Source organism: Scylla paramamosain, unplaced genomic scaffold (genome assembly GCF_035594125.1).
Source record: "Scylla paramamosain isolate STU-SP2022 unplaced genomic scaffold, ASM3559412v1 Contig3, whole genome shotgun sequence".
NCBI lineage: Eukaryota > Metazoa > Arthropoda > Malacostraca > Decapoda > Portunidae > Scylla > Scylla paramamosain.
Genome location: NW_026973668.1, coordinates 2,005,001 through 2,027,544, shown reverse-complemented (window position 1 = coordinate 2,027,544; position 22,544 = coordinate 2,005,001). Strand labels below are relative to the sequence as shown.

Here is a 22,544-nt window from a genome sequence, read left to right as displayed (position 1 = left end):
GGACGAAATAGAGGAAGGACTTTAAGAAATGCAAAGAAAACGGGCAAAATACAGAAAGAGCAAGGAAAAGTTGATCAAAGCAAAAGAAATGAAGGAATAATGATGGAGGAACTGAAGTATAATGGATAAACAGAGGAACAACAAGCAAATGCAAAACAATACAAAAAATAATGAGCCAAATGTGAATAAATATAAATAAAATAGATAAACAGGAGAGAGAGAGAGGGAGAGATTCTTTAAAATAATAATAAAAAAGAATTGGAAAAGGTGTGTGTGTGTGTGTGTGTGTAAGGAATGTTTATATATGGTTAGTCAGTCAATTAGTCACACACACACACACACACACACACACGCACGGTGATGGAATTATTAAAAAGGCAAAAGAAGCCTGACAAGTGTCTACACCACGGGAGAAGTGGACATTAATAAAACCCAAGAAGAAAAAGACTTGGGAATTAGAATGAGTGATAATTTGTCACCAGAAAAAACATGTCAACAAAATAGTTGGGGAAACCTGTGAGTTAGTAAGAAAGATGAAAGGGGCACTGGCTTCCATGGATGAGGAGATGATGAGAAGGTTCGTGGAATATGTGACTCCACCAAATATGCCACAATTGTTTGCTCACCCCATAATGAAAAGGAAACAAGGAAAACAGAGAGGATCCAAACAGCTGCAGCCAAACTGGTGCCAAGCCTGACAGATTTAACCTGTGAAGAAACATTAATGAGACTGAAGCTTGCATCATTAGCAGAGAGAAGAGAAAGAGGGGAGCTGATTGCTATATACAGAGTTTTAAAGGCTACGGATCAAGTTGACAAAGAAGACTTATTTGTGTGCCACTCAACACACACACACACACACACACACCTTCATTTTTCACCCTCTCTTTCCTTCCTTCTTCACTACTTCCCCCTTCCTGTCCCTCCCTCTCTAACCCCCTTCTCTCTCACACACACACACACACACACACACACACACACACACACCTCCCCTCTCTCCCCCTCACCCCCCCACACACCTCAGCAGCTGATGGGCTTTAAGATACTGAAGCCGCTGTGAGCCGTGGACACCAGCAGGCCGGGGATCTGAGGGTGCCAGTGTAACTCCTTCACCTCCTGCTGACCGCGGTGCACGAACAGCAGCTGCTCTGGCACATCCTGGGGGGGCGGGGGGGAGGAGGGTGTTAGATAAGGTTAGGTAAAGTTTAGGTTAGGTTAAGTTTGGTAAGGTTATTCTTTGTCACCTTTCTCTTCTTCCTATCTCTATTTCTCCTGTTTTTCCTCCTCCTCCTCCTCCTTCTAACTTAACCTAAGCTTTGTCTAAGAGCTGCCATGCACACTTGGTTTTAATTAATAATCCTGTTGTACTGTTTCTGCACTCCTCCTTTCCTTGCTTGCTTGCTTCCTTGCCTCTGTCACCTCATAATGTCTATCCAGTCCTTTCTTTCCTTCCCTCCTTCACTCCTCGTCTCCCGTCCGACCTCAGTTGACGGCCAGCCACCACCACGGCACCACCTCTTCCCCTCCAACGCCCACACACACCTGCACATTGTTTTGTAGCCTCCTGGGGCGCTGACATGCAGGAAAACAAACAAAACAAACAAAACAACAAAAAGAAAAAGTACACACACACACACACACACACTAAAACCTAACTATATTGAACTTCATCCTAACTTAACCAAACCAAACCTACCTTAACTTAACCTAAACAAACCTAACTTAATCTAACCTACCCTAGATTAACCTAACTACTACTATTACTACTACTATGACTATAACTACTACTACCACTACTACAACCTCCTCCTCCTCCTCCTCTCCTCTCCCCTCCATCCCACCACCACCACCACCACCCACCTCCCACTCCTCAGCTGCCTCCCTCTCCACAGCCAGGTCCCACTGCAAGATGGCGTCGTCCTTCCCCCCGCTGACCAGCAAGGAACCCTCGCTGGGGTGCCACTCCACGGTGCTGACCGGCGCTGAGTGGTGCTTCAGCTCTGCCACAGCCCGCGTCACTTCAACTACAGCCTTTGCAATGTATAAAATGTTGTTAACCTGTCACCAGAACCACAAAAACACCCTTAAAAACCCGCGTCACTTCAACTACAGCCTTTGCAATGTAGAAATGTTGTTAATCTGTCACCAGAACCACAAAAACACCCTTAAAAACCCGCGTCACTTCAACTACAGCCTTTGCAATGTAGAAATGTTGTTAATCTGTCACCAGAACCACAAAAACACCCTTAAAAACCCGCGTCACTTCAACTACAGCCTTTGGAATGTAGAAATGTTGTTAATCTGTCACCAGAACCACAAAAACACCCTTAAAAACCCGCGTCACTTCAACTACAGCCTTTGCAATGTAGAAATGTTGTTAATCTGTCACCAGAACCACAAAAACACCCTTAAAAACCCGCGTCACTTCAACTACAGCCTTTGGAATGTAGAAATGTTGTTAATCTGTCACCAGAACCACAAAAACACCCTTAAAAACCCGCGTCACTTCAACTACAGCCTTTGCAATGTAGAAATGTTGTTAATCTGTCACCAGAACCACAAAAACACCCTTAAAAACCCGTGTCACTTCAACTACAGCCTTTGCAATGTAGAAATGTTGTTAATCTGTCACCAGAACCACAAAAACACCCTTAAAAACCCGTGTCACTTCAACTACAGCCTTTGCAATGTAGAAATGTTGTTAATCTGTCACCAGAACTGTAGTCGCAGCGGCTGGGCATGAGTTGGCTCTCAGGTGATCTGTTTTACCAATCACACCATCATCGTAGGGTAGAGGAGAGGCAGTTCTCCCTGACACGTTTATTGATGAGGTAGGCACGACCGTAACAACTGCGGACAAGTTCTCTGTCTCAATTTCTTACAAGATAACGTTACACGCTGATATTAAACACTTTCAACATATTACAGTATTCATTAACAATACATGCAGTCAACTTGGCACTATGACAAGCAGTTTTTACCACAAAATTAAAGTATTTACCTCGGTCACCATCCTGCCCGTCTTTGTCTGAGCGCGACTTGGCCGTGAGTGATGCCCGCAGGCGACCAGCAGGTTAACCCCACACTACCAACAAGTGAGCATCGGCTTTGTGCTCAATATAGCACTGAATACTGATACTCACACATGTTACACGTTTTCATGCAAATAGAAGACTATTGAACATTTCACTTATAAATGCCGAGGAATAATGACGTGAGGTACAAACGCTTTACGTACAGTAACACAGTCCATTTACCAGGCTTTACTACTGCTTCCTTTCTTCAGTATTACCAAAGTTTACTCAGCTGAACCTTTTATTTCAAAGTGAAAGAGTGGTCATAACTGAATTGCACAGGCAGGTTTGTAATTTATATAAAGAATTGCTACTGATGTACATGAACCATGAATACATTGTGAAAACCATGCTTTCAAAAGTTGATCCAAGATATCAACGTGAGTTCCTGATGCTAGAGCAGGTGTATTTGGGTGCATCTGTCTTAAAAACAGTAACAGACAATCCAGAATTAAGCAAGCAAAAAAAGGAAATGTACGAGTTTGGCTTCCACTGCAGATTATTTTTGATAGTAGCAGCAGAACAGATCAGGAAGAGATTTCATTTCTGAGATGAAGAAGTCCTTTCAAGAATGCACATGCTGGAGCCAGCCAGTGTTCTAGGCATCCAGGGCAAAGTGCAAGAGCAAAGTGTGGTGCCCCTCGCGACACACCTTCCCCGAATCATTGCCCAGGATGATTCTACCCTCCAGCAACTGGACGATGAGTGGAAGAGGCTTGCCGTAGAAGATCTGCCTGAATCCATTACCAACATGGCGAAAAAAGTGGACAAAAGCAATTACAACCAGCCTGATAAATTTTGGTGTGCCATAAAAACTCTGGAGGATAGTGATGGAAACCCCAAGTTTAAGCTTGTTTCAGACTTTTCACTAGGATGTCTTTCTTTGCCTCATGCTAATGCTGACTGTGAGTGCTGCTTCTCTAGTGTAAACCGTGTGAAAACAAAAGACAGAAATAAGCTAATAACAGAAACCGTAAGAGACATGATCCTAGCGAAGCAGTGTGTTGCGTCCACATCCAGCAGTGACTGTACGACCTTCAAGCCATCAATCAAAGTCAATGATAAAAAACATGACATCAAGAGTGCTATATTCCTCCAATGAAGAGAGTGCCGGGGCTGCTGACGACGTGCCCCATGTATATATAGAAGAACAAGACCACTAATCTCCTACATAGTAAGTAAACAACTTAACCAAGTGTCCTGTAGTTTTTCTCCAATTATTAATGATATGTACTTAGGAAAGTGTTTTGTTTGTTAAGGGCATTGTTGTTGTTTTTCATTACACACACACACTCTCTCTCTCTCTCTCTCTCTCTCTCTCTCTCTCTCTCTCTCTCTCTCTCTCTCTCTCTCTCTCTCTCTGTCTTTATATATATATATATATATATATATATATATATATATATATATATATATATATATATATATATATATATATATATATATATAACCTAAATTCTATATTTGGAAAGTGGCAGTTTTGCATAATATTTGGAATAATTACATATGTACGACAATTTTACCAGAAGTACAATAATTTCAACTAGTGTAGTACGATAATATGGCCAAAACAATCTGGCAACGCTGAATAATTCCTGTGCCACCTGTAGCATCAAGATCAAGATCAAGTCTGGTGGAGGGAACAGAGGCGGCGTCCGCGTGGTGCTGTGGTCAGTGGTCAGGTCACGCCGAGTGTGCGGCAGATTGCGCCTGTGTTTGAGCTGGCCTGGGTCACCTGTGGCCACCTGGCGGACTGGCGGCGCCTCCCTGGCCTCACCTGAGGGCGTGCAGGTAATGGTGGGCGGGGAACAAGTCAATGTCGGGAGGCGAGTGACTGAGGTGGTGGTCACCGTCACTCTTGTTGTGGTTTGTTTGTTTGTTTGTTCATTTCTTTTATTCCCAAGGCGTGGCGGCGCCGCCTGGCTGTCTGCTGGTGCTGCCTGCCTGGTGAAGTGTTGCCTGGGGAATAATAGGCAGACATCTTGTGCACTGCTGCGCTGGGTTAGGTTAGGCTGTGTGGCACTACAGTCGATGTGGGGTCCCCGGCTGGCTAGGCCGCGTCCGGCAGGTCTAGAGAGATTGAGAGAGAGAGAGAGAGAGACTATGCACATTTAGCTATGTAATAGTGATCATATGTCTTGTCAGAAGAGAGAGAGAGAGAGGGGGGGGGTATCCTCGCCTGACCTGGTAGCAGTGCAGGGAAAATACACAACTGGCAACTCAGACCTGCCGGACAAGGCGTAGCCAGCCTGGAGCCCCACGTGCACACTAGTGCCGGTTGTTTGGTGTTAGTTGTGTTAAGGTAGGTGTGCTTATTTTGTGTGATATATTTGTTATATTATGTTATGGCAAGTCAGGTTAACTTTAGGTTAGGCTAGGTTTTTTTTGACAAAATGTTGCCGTCACAACAGTGGCAGCAACGCAGGACGTCAGTTAACCTTCTTTGTCTTCTTGTTTTATTTTTGTTATTTGTTTGTTTGTTTATCGTTGTTTTATTTGTTTGTGTGTTTTCCGGCAGGACAGCAGTGGCGAGACGGCAAGACCCCACCAGCAAGTCCATTCTGCCCCAGAGCCCCTCGGGTCAGTGGCCGGCAAGTCCTCCCGTCCATTCTGCCCCAGAGCCCCTCGGGTCAGTGGTCAAAAATTGATGGATAAGTGTCTTGAAACCTCCCTCTTGAAGGAATTCAAGTCATAGGAAGGTGGAAATACAGAAGCAGGCAGGGAGTTCCAGAGTTTACCAGAGAAAGGGATGAATGATTGAGAATACTGATTAACTCTTGCGTTAGAGAGGTGGACAGAATAGGGGTGAGAGAAAGAAGAGAACAAAGTGTTGTGCAGCGAGGCCGCGGAAGGAGGGGAGGCATGCAGTTAGCAAGATCAGAAGAGCAGTTAGCGTGAAAATAGCGGTAGAAGACAGCTAGAGATGCAACATTGCGGCGGTGAGAGAGAGGCTGAAGACAGTCAGTTAGAGGAGAGGAGTTGATGAGACGAAAAACTTTTGATTCCACCCTGTCTAGAAGAGCAGTATGAGTGGAACCCCCAGACATGTGAAGCATACTCCATACATGGACGGATAAGGCCCTTGTACAGAGTTAGCAGCTGGGGGGGTGAGAAAAGCTGGCGGAGACGTCTCAGAACACCTAACTTCATAGAAGCTGTTTTAGCTAGAGATGAGATGTGAAGTTTCCAGTTCAGATTATAAGTAAAGGACAGACCGAGGATGTTCAGTGTAGAAGAGGGGGACAGTTGAGTGTCATTGAAAAGGTTGTGTTGAGTTGATAGATGGAGGAATTACCAAGTTTGCTCTGCCCCAATCAGAAAGATCAGAAGTCAAGCGTTCTGTGGCTTCCCGGCGTGATATGTTTACCTCCTGAAGGGTTGGACGTCTATGAAAAGACGTGGAAAAGTGCAGGGTGGTATCATCAGCGTAGGAGTGGATAGGACAACAAGTTTGGTTTAGAAGATCATTAATGAATAATAAGAAGAGAGTGGGTGACAGGACAGAACCCTGAGGAACACCACTGTTAGTAGATTTAGGAGAAGAACAGTGACCGTCTACCACAGCAGCAATAGAACGGTCAGAAAGGAAACTTGAGATGAAGTTACAGAGAGAAGGATAGAAACCGTAGGAGGGTAGTTTGGAAATGAAAGCTTTGTGCCAGACTCTATCAAAAGCTTTTGATATGTCCAAGGCAACAGCAAAAGTTTCACCAAAATCTCTAAAAGAGGATGACCAAGACTCAGTAAGGAAAGCCAGAAGATCACCAGTAGAGCGGCCTTGACGGAACCCATACTGGCGATCAGATAGAAGGTTGTCAAGTGATAGATGTTTAAGAATCTTCCTGTTCAGGATAGACTCAAAAACTTTAGATAGGCAGGAAATTAAAGCAATAGGACGGTAGTTTGAGGGATTAGAACGGTCACCCTTTTTAGGAACAGGTTGAATGTAGGCAAACTTCCAGCAAGAAGGAAAGGTAGATGTTGACAGACAGAGCTGAAAGAGTCTGACTAGGCAAGGTGCAAGTTCACAGCACCCCCTGAACACTGCTGCACACCTCACTGGGAGTAATTATTGTTTTGGCAGGTGTCTACTGCCTCCTCCTACAAAGGCTGGCAAGTCCTCCCATCCACTCTGCCCCAGAGCCCCTCAGGTCAGTGGCCGGCCACTCAGAACGCTGCACCACTGCTGTCAACACTTGCTTCTTTGTCACAAGTTACCACCAACAAAAACTGATTGGCTCGCTCTTTGCACGGCTGTGGTGGCCCGCACAGAGTCAGTTGTTGTGTGGCGGCCCTACTCTGTATGGAGGCTGTGTGTTAGGCTGAGGCTGAGGCAGGAAGCCCCTCGCTGCCTGCGTGGTGACGGCCTCCTCTGTTACAGGTGCCAGGTGTATCTTGTCTGTGGAGGCTGTGTGTTAGGCTGAGGCTGAGGCAGGAAGCCCCTCGCTGCCTGTGTGGTGACGGCCTCCTCTGTTACAGGTGCCAGGTCTGCGTCCAGCGAAGGGACTCCCTCCGTGCATCCTCGGCGCAGCCCCAGGGTTCCTGCAGGACCGGCCGCGGCCAGGAGCAGTGTTGCAATGGAGGATGTGACGCCAGGCAGCAGCAGCAGCAGCAGCAGCAGCAGCAGGAACAGCTGGGAGCAGCAGGCGACCCCAGGCGTGAGGACCTACACTTGTGACCACTGCGGCAAAGTGTGCTCCACCAAGGCTGCCATTGCCAGACACGTCCTCTCCCATGCCGGCAAGACAAGGCTGAGAGGCAGGAGTGGCCCCACTGAACACACTGCCACCCACACTGGCGGCAGGAACCACAAGTGTGACCACTGCGGGAAGACATTTGCCCGGAAGAGTCATCTTGCATCACACATCCTCACCCACACTGGGGAGAGAAAGTTCCAGTGCCTGGAGTGTGGGAAAAGATTTACCCTAAAAGGTAATCTTCACACACACATCCTCACCCACACTGGGGAGAGAAAGTTCCAGTGCCTGGAGTGTGGGAAAAGATTTATTCATAAAGATGATCTTAACAAACACATCCTCACCCACACTGGGGAGAGAAAGTTCCAGTGCCTGGAGTGTGGGAAAAGATTTACCCATAAAGGTAATCTTAACAAACACATCCTCACCCACACTGGGGAGAGAAAGTTCCAGTGCCTGGAGTGTGGGAAAAGATTTATTCATAAAGGTCATCTTAATCAACACATCCTCACCCACACTGGGGAGAGAAAGTTCCAGTGCCTGGAGTGTGGGAAAAGATTTACCCAGAAGGGTTCCCTTGACACACACATCCTCACCCACACTGGGGAGAGAAAGTTCCAGTGCCTGGAGTGTGGGAAAAGATTTACCCAGAAAGGTGATCTTAACAAACACATCCTCACCCACACTGGGGAGAGAAAGTTCCAGTGCCTGGAGTGTGGGAAAAGATTTACCCGGAAGTATTCCCTTGACACACACATCCTCACCCACACTGGGGAGAGAAAGTTCCAGTGCCTGGAGTGTGGGAAAAGATTTACCTGGAAGCGTTCTCTTGACGCACACATCCTCACCCACACTGGGGAGAGAAAGTTCCAGTGCCTGGAGTGTGGGAAAAGATTTACCCATAAATGTAATCTTAACACACACATCCTCACCCACACTGGGGAGAGAAAGTTCCAGTGCCTGGAGTGTGGGAAAAGATTTACCCAGAAGGGTTCCCTTGACACACACATCCTCACCCACACTGGGGAGAGAAAGTTCCAGTGCCTGGAGTGTGGGAAAAGATTTACCCAGAAAGGTAATCTTGACACACACATCCTCACCCACACTGGGGAGAGAAAGTTCCAGTGCCTGGAGTGTGGGAAAAGATTTACCTGGAAGCGTTCTCTTGACAGACACATCCTCACCCACACTGGGTCCTCCCGAGTGCCCAGGAGGTACAAACAGCCGCGGTGAAGGGAACAGTCGCCGTCCTGAAGAGAGCCCTCGGATACACTGGTAACACTGCTTAGGGTGTAACTTTAGACCCCAGGCTTGGGGCCATTGCACTCACCAAACAATGAAACAAGAAAATGCAGAAAACAGGGAGAGAAAGTTCCCAGGCCTGCAGTGTGGGAAAAGATTTGCCCTGGCAATACCAGTGGTGACTTGTGGGTGTGGTGTGGTGACTGGCCACAACATTACTGCCACAAACCAGCTGGCAATACCAGTGGTGACTTGTGGGTGTGGTGTGGTGACTGGCCACAACATTACTGCCACAAACCAGCTGGCAATACCAGTGGTGACTTGTGGGTGTGGTGTGGTGACTGGCCACAACATTACTGCCACAAACCAGCTGGCAATACCAGTGGTGACTTGTGGGTGTGGTGTGGTGACTGGCCACAACATTACTGCCACAAACCAGCTGGCAATACCAGTGGTGACTTGTGGGTGTGGTGTGGTGACTGGCCACAACATTACTGCCACAAACCAGCTGGCAATACCAGTGGTGACTTGTGGGTGTGGTGTGGTGACTGGCCACAACATTACTGCCACAAACCAGCTGGCAATACCAGTGGTGACTTGTGGGTGTGGTGTGGTGACTGGCCACAACATTACTGCCACAAACCAGCTGGCAATACCAGTGGTGACTTGTGGGTGTGGTGTGGTGACTGGCCACAACATTACTGCCACAAACCAGCTGGCAATACCAGTGGTGACTTGTGGGTGTGGTGTGGTGACTGGCCAAAAGGTTTATCCTGCAATGTAATGTTGACAAACATCCTCACCCACACTGTGGTAAGGAAGTACAGGTGTGGTGTTTGTGGCAGTGTTTGTGTAGCAAGAGTGGTGTTGCCAGACACATCCAAACACACCTGTGGGGGGTGAGGTGTTGTGGATGTGGTGGTGGTGTGTGAGGGACTTGGAGTGACTAGTGTTTGTGTGTTGTTACTTTGTACTCAAGTGTTGGAATAAACTTTTGTTGCTAGAATGCTGAGTTATGTTGTTAACAGTACTTGATGTGTGTGTGTGTGTGTACAAAGTGGCCAGTATTAATCCTCGCATGACAAACACAGCGGTGGATGACTGGAATAGACTCAGTAGTCAGGTTGTTAGTGCAGAGTGAGTCATTACAGAGCTTTGAAGTGTTAGACAAGTGTTTGGACAGGGATGACAGGTGGAAACAGACAGGTGTGTTTTGTACAGGGCAGGGACTGCCACGTGTGGGCCTGATGGCTTCCCGCACCAACCCTTGTGTTCTTGTGTACTACCACCACCACCACCACTACAACTATTAATGATAATAAAACACTTCATTTCTTCACTCTTATAATATATTACAACATCCATTTTCTTCAAATATAAGCTGGAAAATTGTTATTAAAATTATTCAAAACTAAACCCATTCACTCTTCTTCTTTTTCTTCTTCTTCATCAACAATTTGGCTTAGAAGAAGAATAACAACAATAACACCACCAATAACTTACAACTCCACTATAACTCGCTGTTATATATAAAATGCATCCACTTATGAAAATATACGCTGTACATGATACAGTGTGTGTGTGTGTGTGTGTGTGTGTGTGTAGGACAGAGAGAGTGAGAGAGAGAGAGAGAGAGAGAATCCAAATAAAACCATTTCAAAACATACATACAACAACAATAACAATAATAATAACAAAAATTAATAATAATTGCTTTTTTTTTTTTATGTAGGAAGGATACTGGCCAAGGGCAACAAAAATCTAATAAAAAAAAATGCCCACTGAAATGGCAGTCCCATAAAAGGGTCAAAGCAGTGGTCAAAAATTGGTGGATAAGTGTCTTCAAACCTCCCTCTTGAAGGAATTCAAGTCATAGGAAGGTGGAAATACAGAAGAAGGCAGGGAGTTCCAGAGTTTACCAGAGAAAGGGATGAATGATTGAGAATACTGGTTAACTCTTGCGTTAGAGAGGTGGACAGAATAGGGGTGAGAGAAAGAAGAAAGTCTTGTGCAGCGAGGCCGTGGGAGGAGGGGAGGCATGCAGTTAGCAAGATCAGAAGAGCAGTTGGCATGAAAATAGCGGTAGAAGACAGCTAGATATGCAACATTGCGGCGGTGAGAGAGGGGCTGAAGACAGTCAGTTAGAGGAGAGGAGTTGATGAGACGAAAAGCTTTTGATTCCACCCTGTCTAGAAGAGCAGTATGAGTGGAACCTCCCCAGACATGTGAAGCATACTCCATACATGGACAGATAAGGCCCCTGTACAGAGTTAGCAGCTGGGGGGGTGAGAAAAACTGGCGGAGACGTCTCAGAACACCTAACTTCATAGAAGCTGTTTTAGCTAGAGATGAGATGTGAAGTTTCCAGTTCAGATTATAAGTAAAGGATAGACCGAGGATGTTCAGTGTAGAAGAGGGGGACAGTTGAGTGTCATTGAAGAAGAGGGGATAGTTGTCTGGAAGACTGTGTCGAGTTGATAGATGGAGGAATTGAGTGTTTGAGACATTGAACAACACCAAGTTTGCTCTGCCCCAATCAGAAATTTTAGAAAGATCAGAAGTCAGGCGTTCTGTGGCTTCCCTGCGTGATATGTTTACCTCCTGAAGGGTTGGACGTCTATGAAAAGACGTGGAAAAGTGCAGGGTGGTATCATCAGCGTAGGAGTGGATAGGACAACAAGTTTGGTTTAGAAGATCATTAATGAATAATAAGAAGAGAGTGGGTGACAGGACAGAACCCTGAGGAACACCACTGTTAGTAGATTTAGGAGAAGAACAGTGACCGTCTACCACAGCAGCAATAGAACGGTCAGAAAGGAAACTTGAGATGAAGTTACAGAGAGAAGGATAGAAACCGTAGGAGGGTAGTTTGGAAATGAAAGCTTTGTGCCAGACTATCAAAAGCTTTTGATATGTCCAAGGCAACAGCAAAAGTTTCACCAAAATCTCTAAAAGAGGATGACCAAGACTCAGTAAGGAAAGCCAGAAGATCACCAGTAGAGCGGCCTTGACGGAACCCATACTGGCGATCAGATAGAAGGTTGTCAAGTGATAGATGTTTAAGAATCTTCCTGTTGAGGATAGACTCAAAAACTTTAGATAAGCAGGAAATTAAAGCAATAGGACGGTAGTTTGAGGGATTAGAACGGTCACCCTTTTTAGGAACAGGTTGAATGTAGGCAAACTTTATTATTATTATTGTTGTTGTTGTTGTTGTTGTTTTGTTTGTTGTTGTTGTTCTCTCCTTGCCGAGTATCTTGTGACGAGACCCGCAGGAGGGAACACAGGAAGGAAGCAATAATTGGAGGAACTGAAGAAAATGGACGAAATAGAGGAAGGACTTTAAGAAATGCAAAGAAAACGGGCAAAATACAGAAAGAGCAAGGAAAAGTTGATCAAAGCAAAAGAAATGAAGGAATAATGATGGAGGAACTGAAGTATAATGGATAAACAGAGGAACAACAACCAAATGCAAAACAATACAAAAAATAATGAGCCAAATGTGAATAAATATAAATAAAATAGATAAACAGGAGAGAGAGAGAGGGAGAGATTCTTTAAAATAATAATAAAAAAGAATTGGAAAAGGTGTGTGTGTGTGTGTGTGTGTGTAAGGAATGTTTATATATGGTTAGTCAGTCAATTAGTCACACACACACACACACACACACACGCACATGGTGATGGAATTAGGAAAAAGGCAAAAGAAGCCTGACAAGTTGCTACACCACGGGAGAAGTGGACATTAATAAAACCCAAGAAGAAAAAGACTTGGGAATTAGAATGAGTGATAATTTGTCACCAGAAAAAACATGTCAACAAAATAGTTGGGGAAACCTGTGAGTTAGTAAGAAAGATGAAAGGGGCACTGGCTTCCATGGATGAGGAGATGATGAGAAGGTTCGTGGAATATGTGACTCCACCAAATATGCCACAATTGTTTGCTCACCCCATAATGAAAAGGAAACAAGGAAAACAGAGAGGATCCAAACAGCTGCAGCCAAACTGGTGCCAAGCCTGACAGATTTAACCTGTGAAGAAACATTAATGAGACTGAAGCTTGCATCATTAGCAGAGAGAAGAGAAAGAGGGGAGCTGATTGCTATATACAGAGTTTTAAAGGCTACGGATCAAGTTGACAAAGAAGACTTATTTGTGTGCCACTCAACACACACACACACACACACACACCTTCATTTTTCACCCTCTCTTTCCTTCCTGTCCCTCCCTCTCTAACCCCCTTCTCTCTCACACACACACACACACACACACACCCCTCCCCTCTCTCCCCCTCACCCCCCCACACACCTCAGCAGCTGATGGGCTTTAAGATACTGAAGCCGCTGTGAGCCGTGGACACCAGCAGGCCGGGGATCTGAGGGTGCCAGTGTAACTCCTTCACCTCCTGCTGACCGCGGTGCACGAACAGCAGCAGCTCTGGCACATCCTGGGGGGGCGGGGGGGAGGAGGGTGTTAGATAAGGTTAGGTAAAGTTTAGGTTAGGTTAAGTTTGGTAAGGTTATTCTTTGTCACCTTTCTCTTCTTCCTATCTCTATTTCTCCTGTTTTTCCTCCTCCTCCTCCTCCTTCTAACTTAACCTAAGCTTTGTCTAAGAGTTGCCATGCACACTTGGTTTTAATTAATAATCCTGTTGTACTGTTTCTGCACTCCTCCTTTCCTTGCTTGCTTGCTTCCTTGCCTCTGTCACCTCATAATGTCTATCCAGTCCTTTCTTTCCTTCCCTCCTTCACTCCTCGTCTCCCGTCCGACCTCAGTTGACGGCCAGCCACCACCACGGCACCACCTCTTCCCCTCCAACGCCCACACACACCTGCACATTGTTTTGTAGCCTCCTGGGGCGCTGACATGCAGGAAAACAAACAAAACAAACAAAACAACAAAAAGAAAAAGTACACACACACACACACACACACACACACACACACACACACACACACTAAAACCTAACTATATTGAACTTCATCCTAACTTAACCAAACCAAACCTACCTTAACTTAACCTAAACAAACCTAACTTAATCTAACCTACCCTAGATTAACCTAACTACTACTATTACTACTACTATGACTATAACTACTACTACCACTACTACAACCTCCTCCTCCTCCTCCTCTCCTCTCCCCTCCATCCCACCACCACCACCACCACCCACCTCCCACTCCTCAGCTGCCTCCCTCTCCACAGCCAGGTCCCACTGCAAGATGGCGTCGTCCTTCCCCCCGCTGACCAGCAAGGAACCCTCGCTGGGGTGCCACTCCACGGTGCTGACCGGCGCTGAGTGGTGCTTCAGCTCTGCCACAGCCCGCGTCACTTCAACTACAGCCTTTGCAATGTAGAAATGTTGTTAATCTGTCACCAGAACCACAAAAACACCCTTAAAAACCCGTGTCACTTCAACTACAGCCTTTGCAATGTAGAAATGTTGTTAATCTGTCACCAGAACCACAAAAACACCCTTAAAAACCCGCGTCACTTCAACTACAGCCTTTGCAATGTAGAAATGTTGTTAATCTGTCACCAGAACTGTAGTCGCAGCGGCTGGGCATGAGTTGGCTCTCAGGTGATCTGTTTTACCAATCACACCATCATCGTAGGGTAGAGGAGAGGCAGTTCTCCCTGACACGTTTATTGATGAGGTAGGCACGACCGTAACAACTGCGGACAAGTTCTCTGTCTCAATTTCTTACAAGATAACGTTACACGCTGATATTAAACACTTTCAACATATTACAGTATTCATTAACAATACATGCAGTCAACTTGGCACTATGACAAGCAGTTTTTACCACAAAATTAAAGTATTTACCTCGGTCACCATCCTGCCCGTCTTTGTCTGAGCGCGACTTGGCCGTGAGTGATGCCCGCAGGCGACCAGCAGGTTAACCCCACACTACCAACAAGTGAGCATCGGCTTTGTGCTCAATATAGCACTGAATACTGATACTCACACATGTTACACGTTTTCATGCAAATAGAAGACTATTGAACATTTCACTTATAAATGCCGAGGAATAATGACGTGAGGTACAAACGCTTTACGTACAGTAACACAGTCCATTTACCAGGCTTTACTACTGCTTCCTTTCTTCAGTATTACCAAAGTTTACTCAGCTGAACCTTTTATTTCAAAGTGAAAGAGTGGTCATAACTGAATTGCACAGGCAGGTTTGTAATTTATATAAAGAATTGCTACTGATGTACATGAACCATGAATACATTGTGAAAACCATGCTTTCAAAAGTTGATCCAAGATATCAACGTGAGTTCCTGATGCTAGAGCAGGTGTATTTGGGTGCATCTGTCTTAAAAACAGTAACAGACAATCCAGAATTAAGCAAGCAAAAAAAGGAAATGTACGGGTTTCGCTTCCACTGCAGATTATTTTTGATAGTAGCAGCAGAACAGATCAGGAAGAGATTTCATTTCTGAGATGAAGAAGTCCTTTCAAGAATGCACATGCTGGAGCCAGCCAGTGTTCTAGGCATCCAGGGCAAAGTGCAAGAGCAAAGTGTGGTGCCCCTCGCGACACACCTTCCCCGAATCATTGCCCAGGATGATTCTACCCTCCAGCAACTGGACGATGAGTGGAAGAGGCTTGCCGTAGAAGATCTGCCTGAATCCATTACCAACATGGCGAAAAAAGTGGACAAAAGCAATTACAACCAGCCTGATAAATTTTGGTGTGCCATAAAAACTCTGGAGGATAGTGATGGAAACCCCAAGTTTAAGCTTGTTTCAGACTTTTCACTAGGATGTCTTTCTTTGCCTCATGCTAATGCTGACTGTGAGTGCTGCTTCTCTAGTGTAAACCGTGTGAAAACAAAAGACAGAAATAAGCTAATAACAGAAACCGTAAGAGACATGATCCTAGCGAAGCAGTGTGTTGCGTCCACATCCAGCAGTGACTGTACGACCTTCAAGCCATCAATCAAAGTCAATGATAAAAAACATGACATCAAGAGTGCTATATTCCTCCAATGAAGAGAGTGCCGGGGCTGCTGACGACGTGCCCCATGTATATATAGAAGAACAAGACCACTAATCTCCTACATAGTAAGTAAACAACTTAACCAAGTGTCCTGTAGTTTTTCTCCAATTATTAATGATATGTACTTAGGAAAGTGTTTTGTTTGTTAAGGGCATTGTTGTTGTTTTTCATTACACACACACACTCTCTCTCTCTCTCTCTCTCTCTCTCTCTCTCTCTCTCTCTCTCTCTCTCTCTCTCTCTCTCTCTCTCTCTCTCTCTCTCTCTGTCTTTATATATATATATATATATATATATATATATATATATATATATATATATATATATATATATATATATATATATATATATATATATATATATATATATATATATATATATATATATATATATATATAACCTAAATTCTATATTTAGAAAGTGGCAGTTTTGCATAATATTTGGAATAATTACATATGTACGACAATTTTACCAGAAGTACAATAATCTCAACTAGTGTAGTACGATAATATGGCCAAAACAATCTGGCAACGCTGAATAATTCCTGTGCCACCTGTAGCATCAAGATCAAGATCAAGTCTGGTGGAGGGAACAGAGGCGGCGTCCGCGTGGTGCTGTGGTCAGTGGTCAGGTCACGCCGAGTGTGCGGCAGATTGCGCCTGTGTTTGAGCTGGCCTGGGTCACCTGTGGCCACCTGGCGGACTGGCGGCGCCTCCCTGGCCTCACCTGAGGGCGTGCAGGTAATGGTGGGCGGGGAACAAGTCAATGTCGGGAGGCGAGTGACTGAGGTGGTGGTCACCGTCACTCTTGTTGTGGTTTGTTTGTTTGTTTGTTCATTTCTTTTATTCCCAAGGCGTGGCGGCGCCGCCTGGCTGTCTGCTGGTGCTGCCTGCCTGGGGAATAATAGGCAGACATCTTGTGCACTGCTGCGCTGGGTTAGGTTAGGCTGTGTGGCACTACAGTCGATGTGGGGTCCCCGGCTGGCTAGGCCGCGTCCGGCAGGTCTAGAGAGATTGAGAGAGAGAGAGAGAGACTATGCACATTTAGCTATGTAATAGTGATCATATGTCTTGTCAGAAGAGAGAGAGAGAGAGGGGGGGGGTATCCTCGCCTGACCTGGTAGCAGTGCAGGGAAAATACACAACTGGCAACTCAGACCTGCCGGACAAGGCGTAGCCAGCCTGGAGCCCCACGTGCACACTAGTGCCGGTTGTTTGGTGTTAGTTGTGTTAAGGTAGGTGTGCTTATTTTGTGTGATATATTTGTTATATTATGTTATGGCAAGTCAGGTTAACTTTAGGTTAGGCTAGGTTTTTTTTGACAAAATGTTGCCGTCACAACAGTGGCAGCAACGCAGGACGTCAGTTAACCTTCTTTGTCTTCTTGTTTTATTTTTGTTATTTGTTTGTTTGTTTATCGTTGTTTTATTTGTTTGTGTGTTTTCCGGCAGGACAGCAGTGGCGAGACGGCAAGACCCCACCAGCAAGTCCATTCTGCCCCAGAGCCCCTCGGGTCAGTGGCCGGCAAGTCCTCCCGTCCATTCTGCCCCAGAGCCCCTCGGGTCAGTGGTCAAAAATTGATGGATAAGTGTCTTGAAACCTCCCTCTTGAAGGAATTCAAGTCATAGGAAGGTGGAAATACAGAAGCAGGCAGGGAGTTCCAGAGTTTACCAGAGAAAGGGATGAATAATTGAGAATACTGGTTAACTCTTGCGTTAGAGAGGTGGACAGAATAGTGGTGAGAGAAAGAAGAGAACAAAGTCTTGTGCAGCGAGGCCGCGGAAGGATGGGAGGCATGCAGTTAGCAAGATCAGAAGAGCAGTTAGCGTGAAAATAGCGGTAGAAGACAGCTAGATATGCAACATTGCGGCGGTGAGAGAGAGGCTGAAGACAGTCACTGAGAGGAGAGGAGTTGATGAGACGAAAAACTTTTGATTCCACCCTGTCTAGAAGAGCAGTATGAGTGGAACCCCCCAGACATGTGAAGCATACTCCATACATGGACGGATAAGGCCCTTGTACAGAGTTAGCAGCTGGGGGGGTGAGAAAAGCTGGCGGAGACGTCTCATAACACCTAACTTCATAGAAGCTGTTTTAGCTAGAGATGAGATGTGAAGTTTCCAGTTCAGATTATAAGTAAAGGACAGACCGAGGATGTTCAGTGTAGAAGAGGGGGACAGTTGAGTGTCATTGAAAAGGTTGTGTTGAGTTGATAGATGGAGGAATTACCAAGTTTGCTCTGCCCCAATCAGAAAGATCAGAAGTCAAGCGTTCTGTGGCTTCCCTGCGTGATATGTTTACCTCCTGAAGGGTTGGACGTCTATGAAAAGACGTGGAAAAGTGCAGGGTGGTATCATCAGCGTAGGAGTGGATAGGACAACAAGTTTGGTTTAGAAGATCATTAATGAATAATAAGAAGAGAGTGGGTGACAGGACAGAACCCTGAGGAACACCACTGTTAGTAGATTTAGGAGAAGAACAGTGACCGTCTACCACAGCAGCAATAGAACGGTCAGAAAGGAAACTTGAGATGAAGTTACAGAGAGAAGGATAGAAACCGTAGGAGGGTAGTTTGGAAATGAAAGCTTTGTGCCAGACTCTATCAAAAGCTTTTGATATGTCCAAGGCAACAGCAAAAGTTTCACCAAAATCTCTAAAAGAGGATGACCAAGACTCAGTAAGGAAAGCCAGAAGATCACCAGTAGAGCGGCCTTGACGGAACCCATACTGGCGATCAGATAGAAGGTTGTCAAGTGATAGATGTTTAAGAATCTTCCTGTTGAGGATAGATTAAAAAACTTTAGATAGGCAGGAAATTAAAGCAATAGGACGGTAGTTTGAGGGATTAGAACGGTCACCCTTTTTAGGAACAGGTTGAATGTAGGCAAACTTCCAACAAGAAGGAAAGGTAGATGTTGACAGACAGAGCTGAAAGAGTCTGACTAGGCAAGGTGCAAGTTCACAGCACCCCCTGAACACTGCTGCACACCTCACTGGGAGTAATTATTGTTTTGGCAGGTGTCTACTGCCTCCTCCTACAAAGGCTGGCAAGTCCTCCCATCCACTCTGCCCCAGAGCCCCTCAGGTCAGTGGCCGGCCACTCAGAACGCTGCACCACTGCTGTCAACACTTGCTTCTTTGTCACAAGTTACCACCAACAAAAACTGATTGGCTCGCTCTTTGCACGGCTGTGGTGGCCCGCACAGAGTCAGTTGTTGTGTGGCGGCCCTACTCTGTATGGAGGCTGTGTGTTAGGCTGAGGCTGAGGCAGGAAGCCCCTCGCTGCCTGCGTGGTGACGGCCTCCTCTGTTACAGGTGCCAGGTGTATCTTGTCTGTGGAGGCTGTGTGTTAGGCTGAGGCTGAGGCAGGAAGCCCCTCGCTGCCTGTGTGGTGACGGCCTCCTCTGTTACAGGTGCCAGGTCTGCGTCCAGCGAAGGGACTCCCTCCGTGCATCCTCGGCGCAGCCCCAGGGTTCCTGCAGGACCGGCCGCGGCCAGGAGCAGTGTTGCAATGGAGGATGTGACGCCAGGCAGCAGCAGCAGCAGCAGCAGCAGCAGGAACAGCTGGGAGCAGCAGGCGACCCCAGGCGTGAGGACCTACACTTGTGACCACTGCGGCAAAGTGTGCTCCACCAAGGCTGCCATTGCCAGACACGTCCTCTCCCATGCCGGCAAGACAAGGCTGAGAGGCAGGAGTGGCCCCACTGAACACACTGCCACACACACTGGCGGCAGGAACCACAAGTGTGACCACTGCGGGAAGACATTTGCCCGGAAGAGTCATCTTGCATCACACATCCTCACCCACACTGGGGAGAGAAAGTTCCAGTGTCTGGAGTGTGGGAAAAGATTCACCCAGAAAGGCCATCTTGACACACACATCCTCACCCACACTGGGGAGAGAAAGTTCCAGTGCCTGGAGTGTGGGAAAAGATTTACCCATAAAGGTAATCTTAACAAACACATCCTCACCCACACTGGGGAGAGAAAGTTCCAGTGCCTGGAGTGTGGGAAAAGATTTACCCTGAAAGGTGATCTTAACAGACACATCCTCACCCACACTGGGGAGAGAAAGTTCCAGTGCCTGGAGTGTGGGAAAAGATTTATTCATAAAGGTCATCTTAATCAACACATCCTCACCCACACTGGGGAGAGAAAGTTCCAGTGCCTGGAGTGTGGGAAAAGATTTACCCTGAAAGGTGATCTTAACACACACATCCTCACCCACACTGGGGAGAGAAAGTTCCAGTGCCTGGAGTGTGGGAAAAGATTTACCCATAAAGGTAATCTTAACAAACACATCCTCACCCACACTGGGGAGAGAAAGTTCCAGTGCCTGGAATGTGGGAAAAGATTTACCCTGAAAGGTGATCTTAACAGACACATCCTCACCCACACTGGGGAGAGAAAGTTCCAGTGCCTGGAGTGTGGGAAAAGATTCACCCAGAAAGGCCATCTTGACACACACATCCTCACCCACACTGGGGAGAGAAAGTTCCAGTGCCTGGAGTGTGGGAAAAGATTTACCCTGAAAGGTGATCTTAACACACACATCCTCACCCACACTGGGGAGAGAAAGTTCCAGTGCCTGGAGTGTGGGAAAAGATTTACCCTGAAAGGTAATCTTAACAAACACATCCTCACCCACACTGGGGAGAGAAAGTTCCAGTGCCTGGAATGTGGGAAAAGATTTACCCTGAAAGGTGATCTTAACAAACACATCCTCACCCACACTGGGGAGAGAAAGTTCCAGTGCCTGTAGTGTGGGAAAAGATTTACCTGGAAGCGTTCTCTTGACGCACACATCCTCACCCACACTGGGGAGAGAAAGTTCCAGTGCCTGGAGTGTGGGAAAAGATTTACCCTGAAAGGTGATATTAACAGACACATCCTCACCCACACTGGGGAGAGAAAGTTCCAGTGCCTGGAGTGTGGGAAAAGATTCACCCAGAAAGGCCATCTTGACACACACATCCTCACCCACACTGGGGAGAGAAAGTTCCCGTGCCTGGAGTGTGGGAAAAGATTTACCCAGAAGGGTTCCCTTGACAAACACATCCTCACCCACACTGGGGAGAGAAAGTTCCAGTGCCTGGAGTGTGGGAAAAGATTTACCCAGAAGGGTTCCCTTGACACACACATCCTCACCCACACTGGGGAGAGAAAGTTCCAGTGCCTGGAGTGTGGGAAAAGATTTACCTGGAAGCGTTCTCTTGACAGACACATCCTCACCCACACTGGGTCCTCCCGAGTGCCCAGGAGGTACAAACAGCCGCGGTGAAGGGAACAGTCGCCGTCCTGAAGAGAGCCCTCGGATACACTGGTAACACTGCTTAGGGTGTAACTTTAGACCCCAGGCTTGGGGCCATTGCACTCACCAAACAATGAAACAAGAAAATGCAGAAAACAGGGAGAGAAAGTTCCCAGGCCTGCAGTGTGGGAAAAGATTTGCCCTGGCAATACCAGTGGTGACTTGTGGGTGTGGTGTGGTGACTGGCCACAACATTACTGCCACAAACCAGCTGGCAATACCAGTGGTGACTTGTGGGTGTGGTGTGGTGACTGGCCACAACATTACTGCCACAAACCAGCTGGCAATACCAGTGGTGACTTGTGGGTGTGGTGTGGTGACTGGCCACAACATTACTGCCACAAACCAGCTGGCAATACCAGTGGTGACTTGTGGGTGTGGTGTGGTGACTGGCCACAACATTACTGCCACAAACCAGCTGGCAATACCAGTGGTGACTTGTGGGTGTGGTGTGGTGACTGGCCACAACATTACTGCCACAAACCAGCTGGCAATACCAGTGGTGACTTGTGGGTGTGGTGTGGTGACTGGCCACAACATTACTGCCACAAACCAGCTGGCAATACCAGTGGTGACTTGTGGGTGTGGTGTGGTGACTGGCCAAAAGGTTTATCCTGCAATGTAATGTTGACAAACATCCTCACCCACACTGTGGTAAGGAAGTACAGGTGTGGTGTTTGTGGCAGTGTTTGTGTAGCAAGAGTGGTGTTGCCAGACACATCCAAACACACCTGTGGGGGGTGAGGTGTTGTGGATGTGGTGGTGGTGTGTGAGGGACTTGGAGTGACTAGTGTTTGTGTGTTGTTACTTTGTACTCAAGTGTTGGAATAAACTTTTGTTGCTAGAATGCTGAGTTATGTTGTTAACAGTACTTGATGTGTGTGTGTGTGTGTGTACAAAGTGGCCAGTATTAATCCTCGCATGACAAACACAGCGGTGGATGACTGGAATAGACTCAGTAGTCAGGTTGTTAGTGCAGAGTGAGTCATTACAGAGCTTTGAAGCGTTAGACAAGTGTTTGGACAGGGATGACAGGTGGAAACAGACAGGTGTGTTTTGTACAGGGCAGGGACTGCCACGTGTGGGCCTGATGGCTTCCCGCACCAACCCTTGTGTTCTTGTGTACTACCACCACCACCACCACCACTACTACTATTAATGATAATAAAACACCTCATTTCTTCACTCTTATAATATATTACAACATCCATT

The 22,544-nt window shown here is 46.5% G+C and overlaps 3 protein-coding genes across 12 annotated transcripts in view; 2 read left to right on the top strand and 1 right to left on the bottom strand.

Annotated features, from left to right (window-relative positions):
- The window catches only part of LOC135096331 (gastrula zinc finger protein XlCGF57.1-like), a 36,850-nt gene extending 17,422 nt beyond the window's left edge, over nt 1-19,428 (top strand). For 3 of the 10 annotated variants that reach the window (XM_063997765.1, XM_063997766.1, XM_063997763.1), the window contains exons 6-9: nt 1,893-4,248; nt 4,685-4,865; nt 5,593-5,703; nt 7,554-10,019. In XM_063997765.1, the coding sequence (XP_063853835.1) occupies nt 7,652-9,004 (1,353 nt within the window). In that variant the 5' untranslated portion in view covers nt 1,893-4,248; nt 4,685-4,865; nt 5,593-5,703; nt 7,554-7,651 and the 3' untranslated portion in view covers nt 9,005-10,019. The other 7 variants (XR_010264690.1, XR_010264689.1, XR_010264692.1 and 4 more) reach the window with 7 other exon arrangements.
- Nucleotides 19,429-19,532: 104 nt separating this feature from the next.
- LOC135096249 (gastrula zinc finger protein XlCGF57.1-like) lies at nt 19,533-20,783 on the top strand. Its single transcript, XM_063997615.1, has one exon. The coding sequence runs from the start codon at nt 19,533-19,535 to the stop codon at nt 20,781-20,783; it is 1,251 nt and encodes a 416-aa protein (XP_063853685.1).
- Nucleotides 20,784-22,509: 1,726 nt separating this feature from the next.
- LOC135096248 (uncharacterized) overlaps nt 22,510-22,544 on the bottom strand; it is a 6,585-nt gene continuing 6,550 nt past the window's right edge. The window contains exon 4 of the mRNA XM_063997614.1: nt 22,510-22,544. This exon is cut by the window's right edge and continues 2,088 nt beyond it. The gene's annotated coding sequence lies outside the window, so the exon portion shown is untranslated.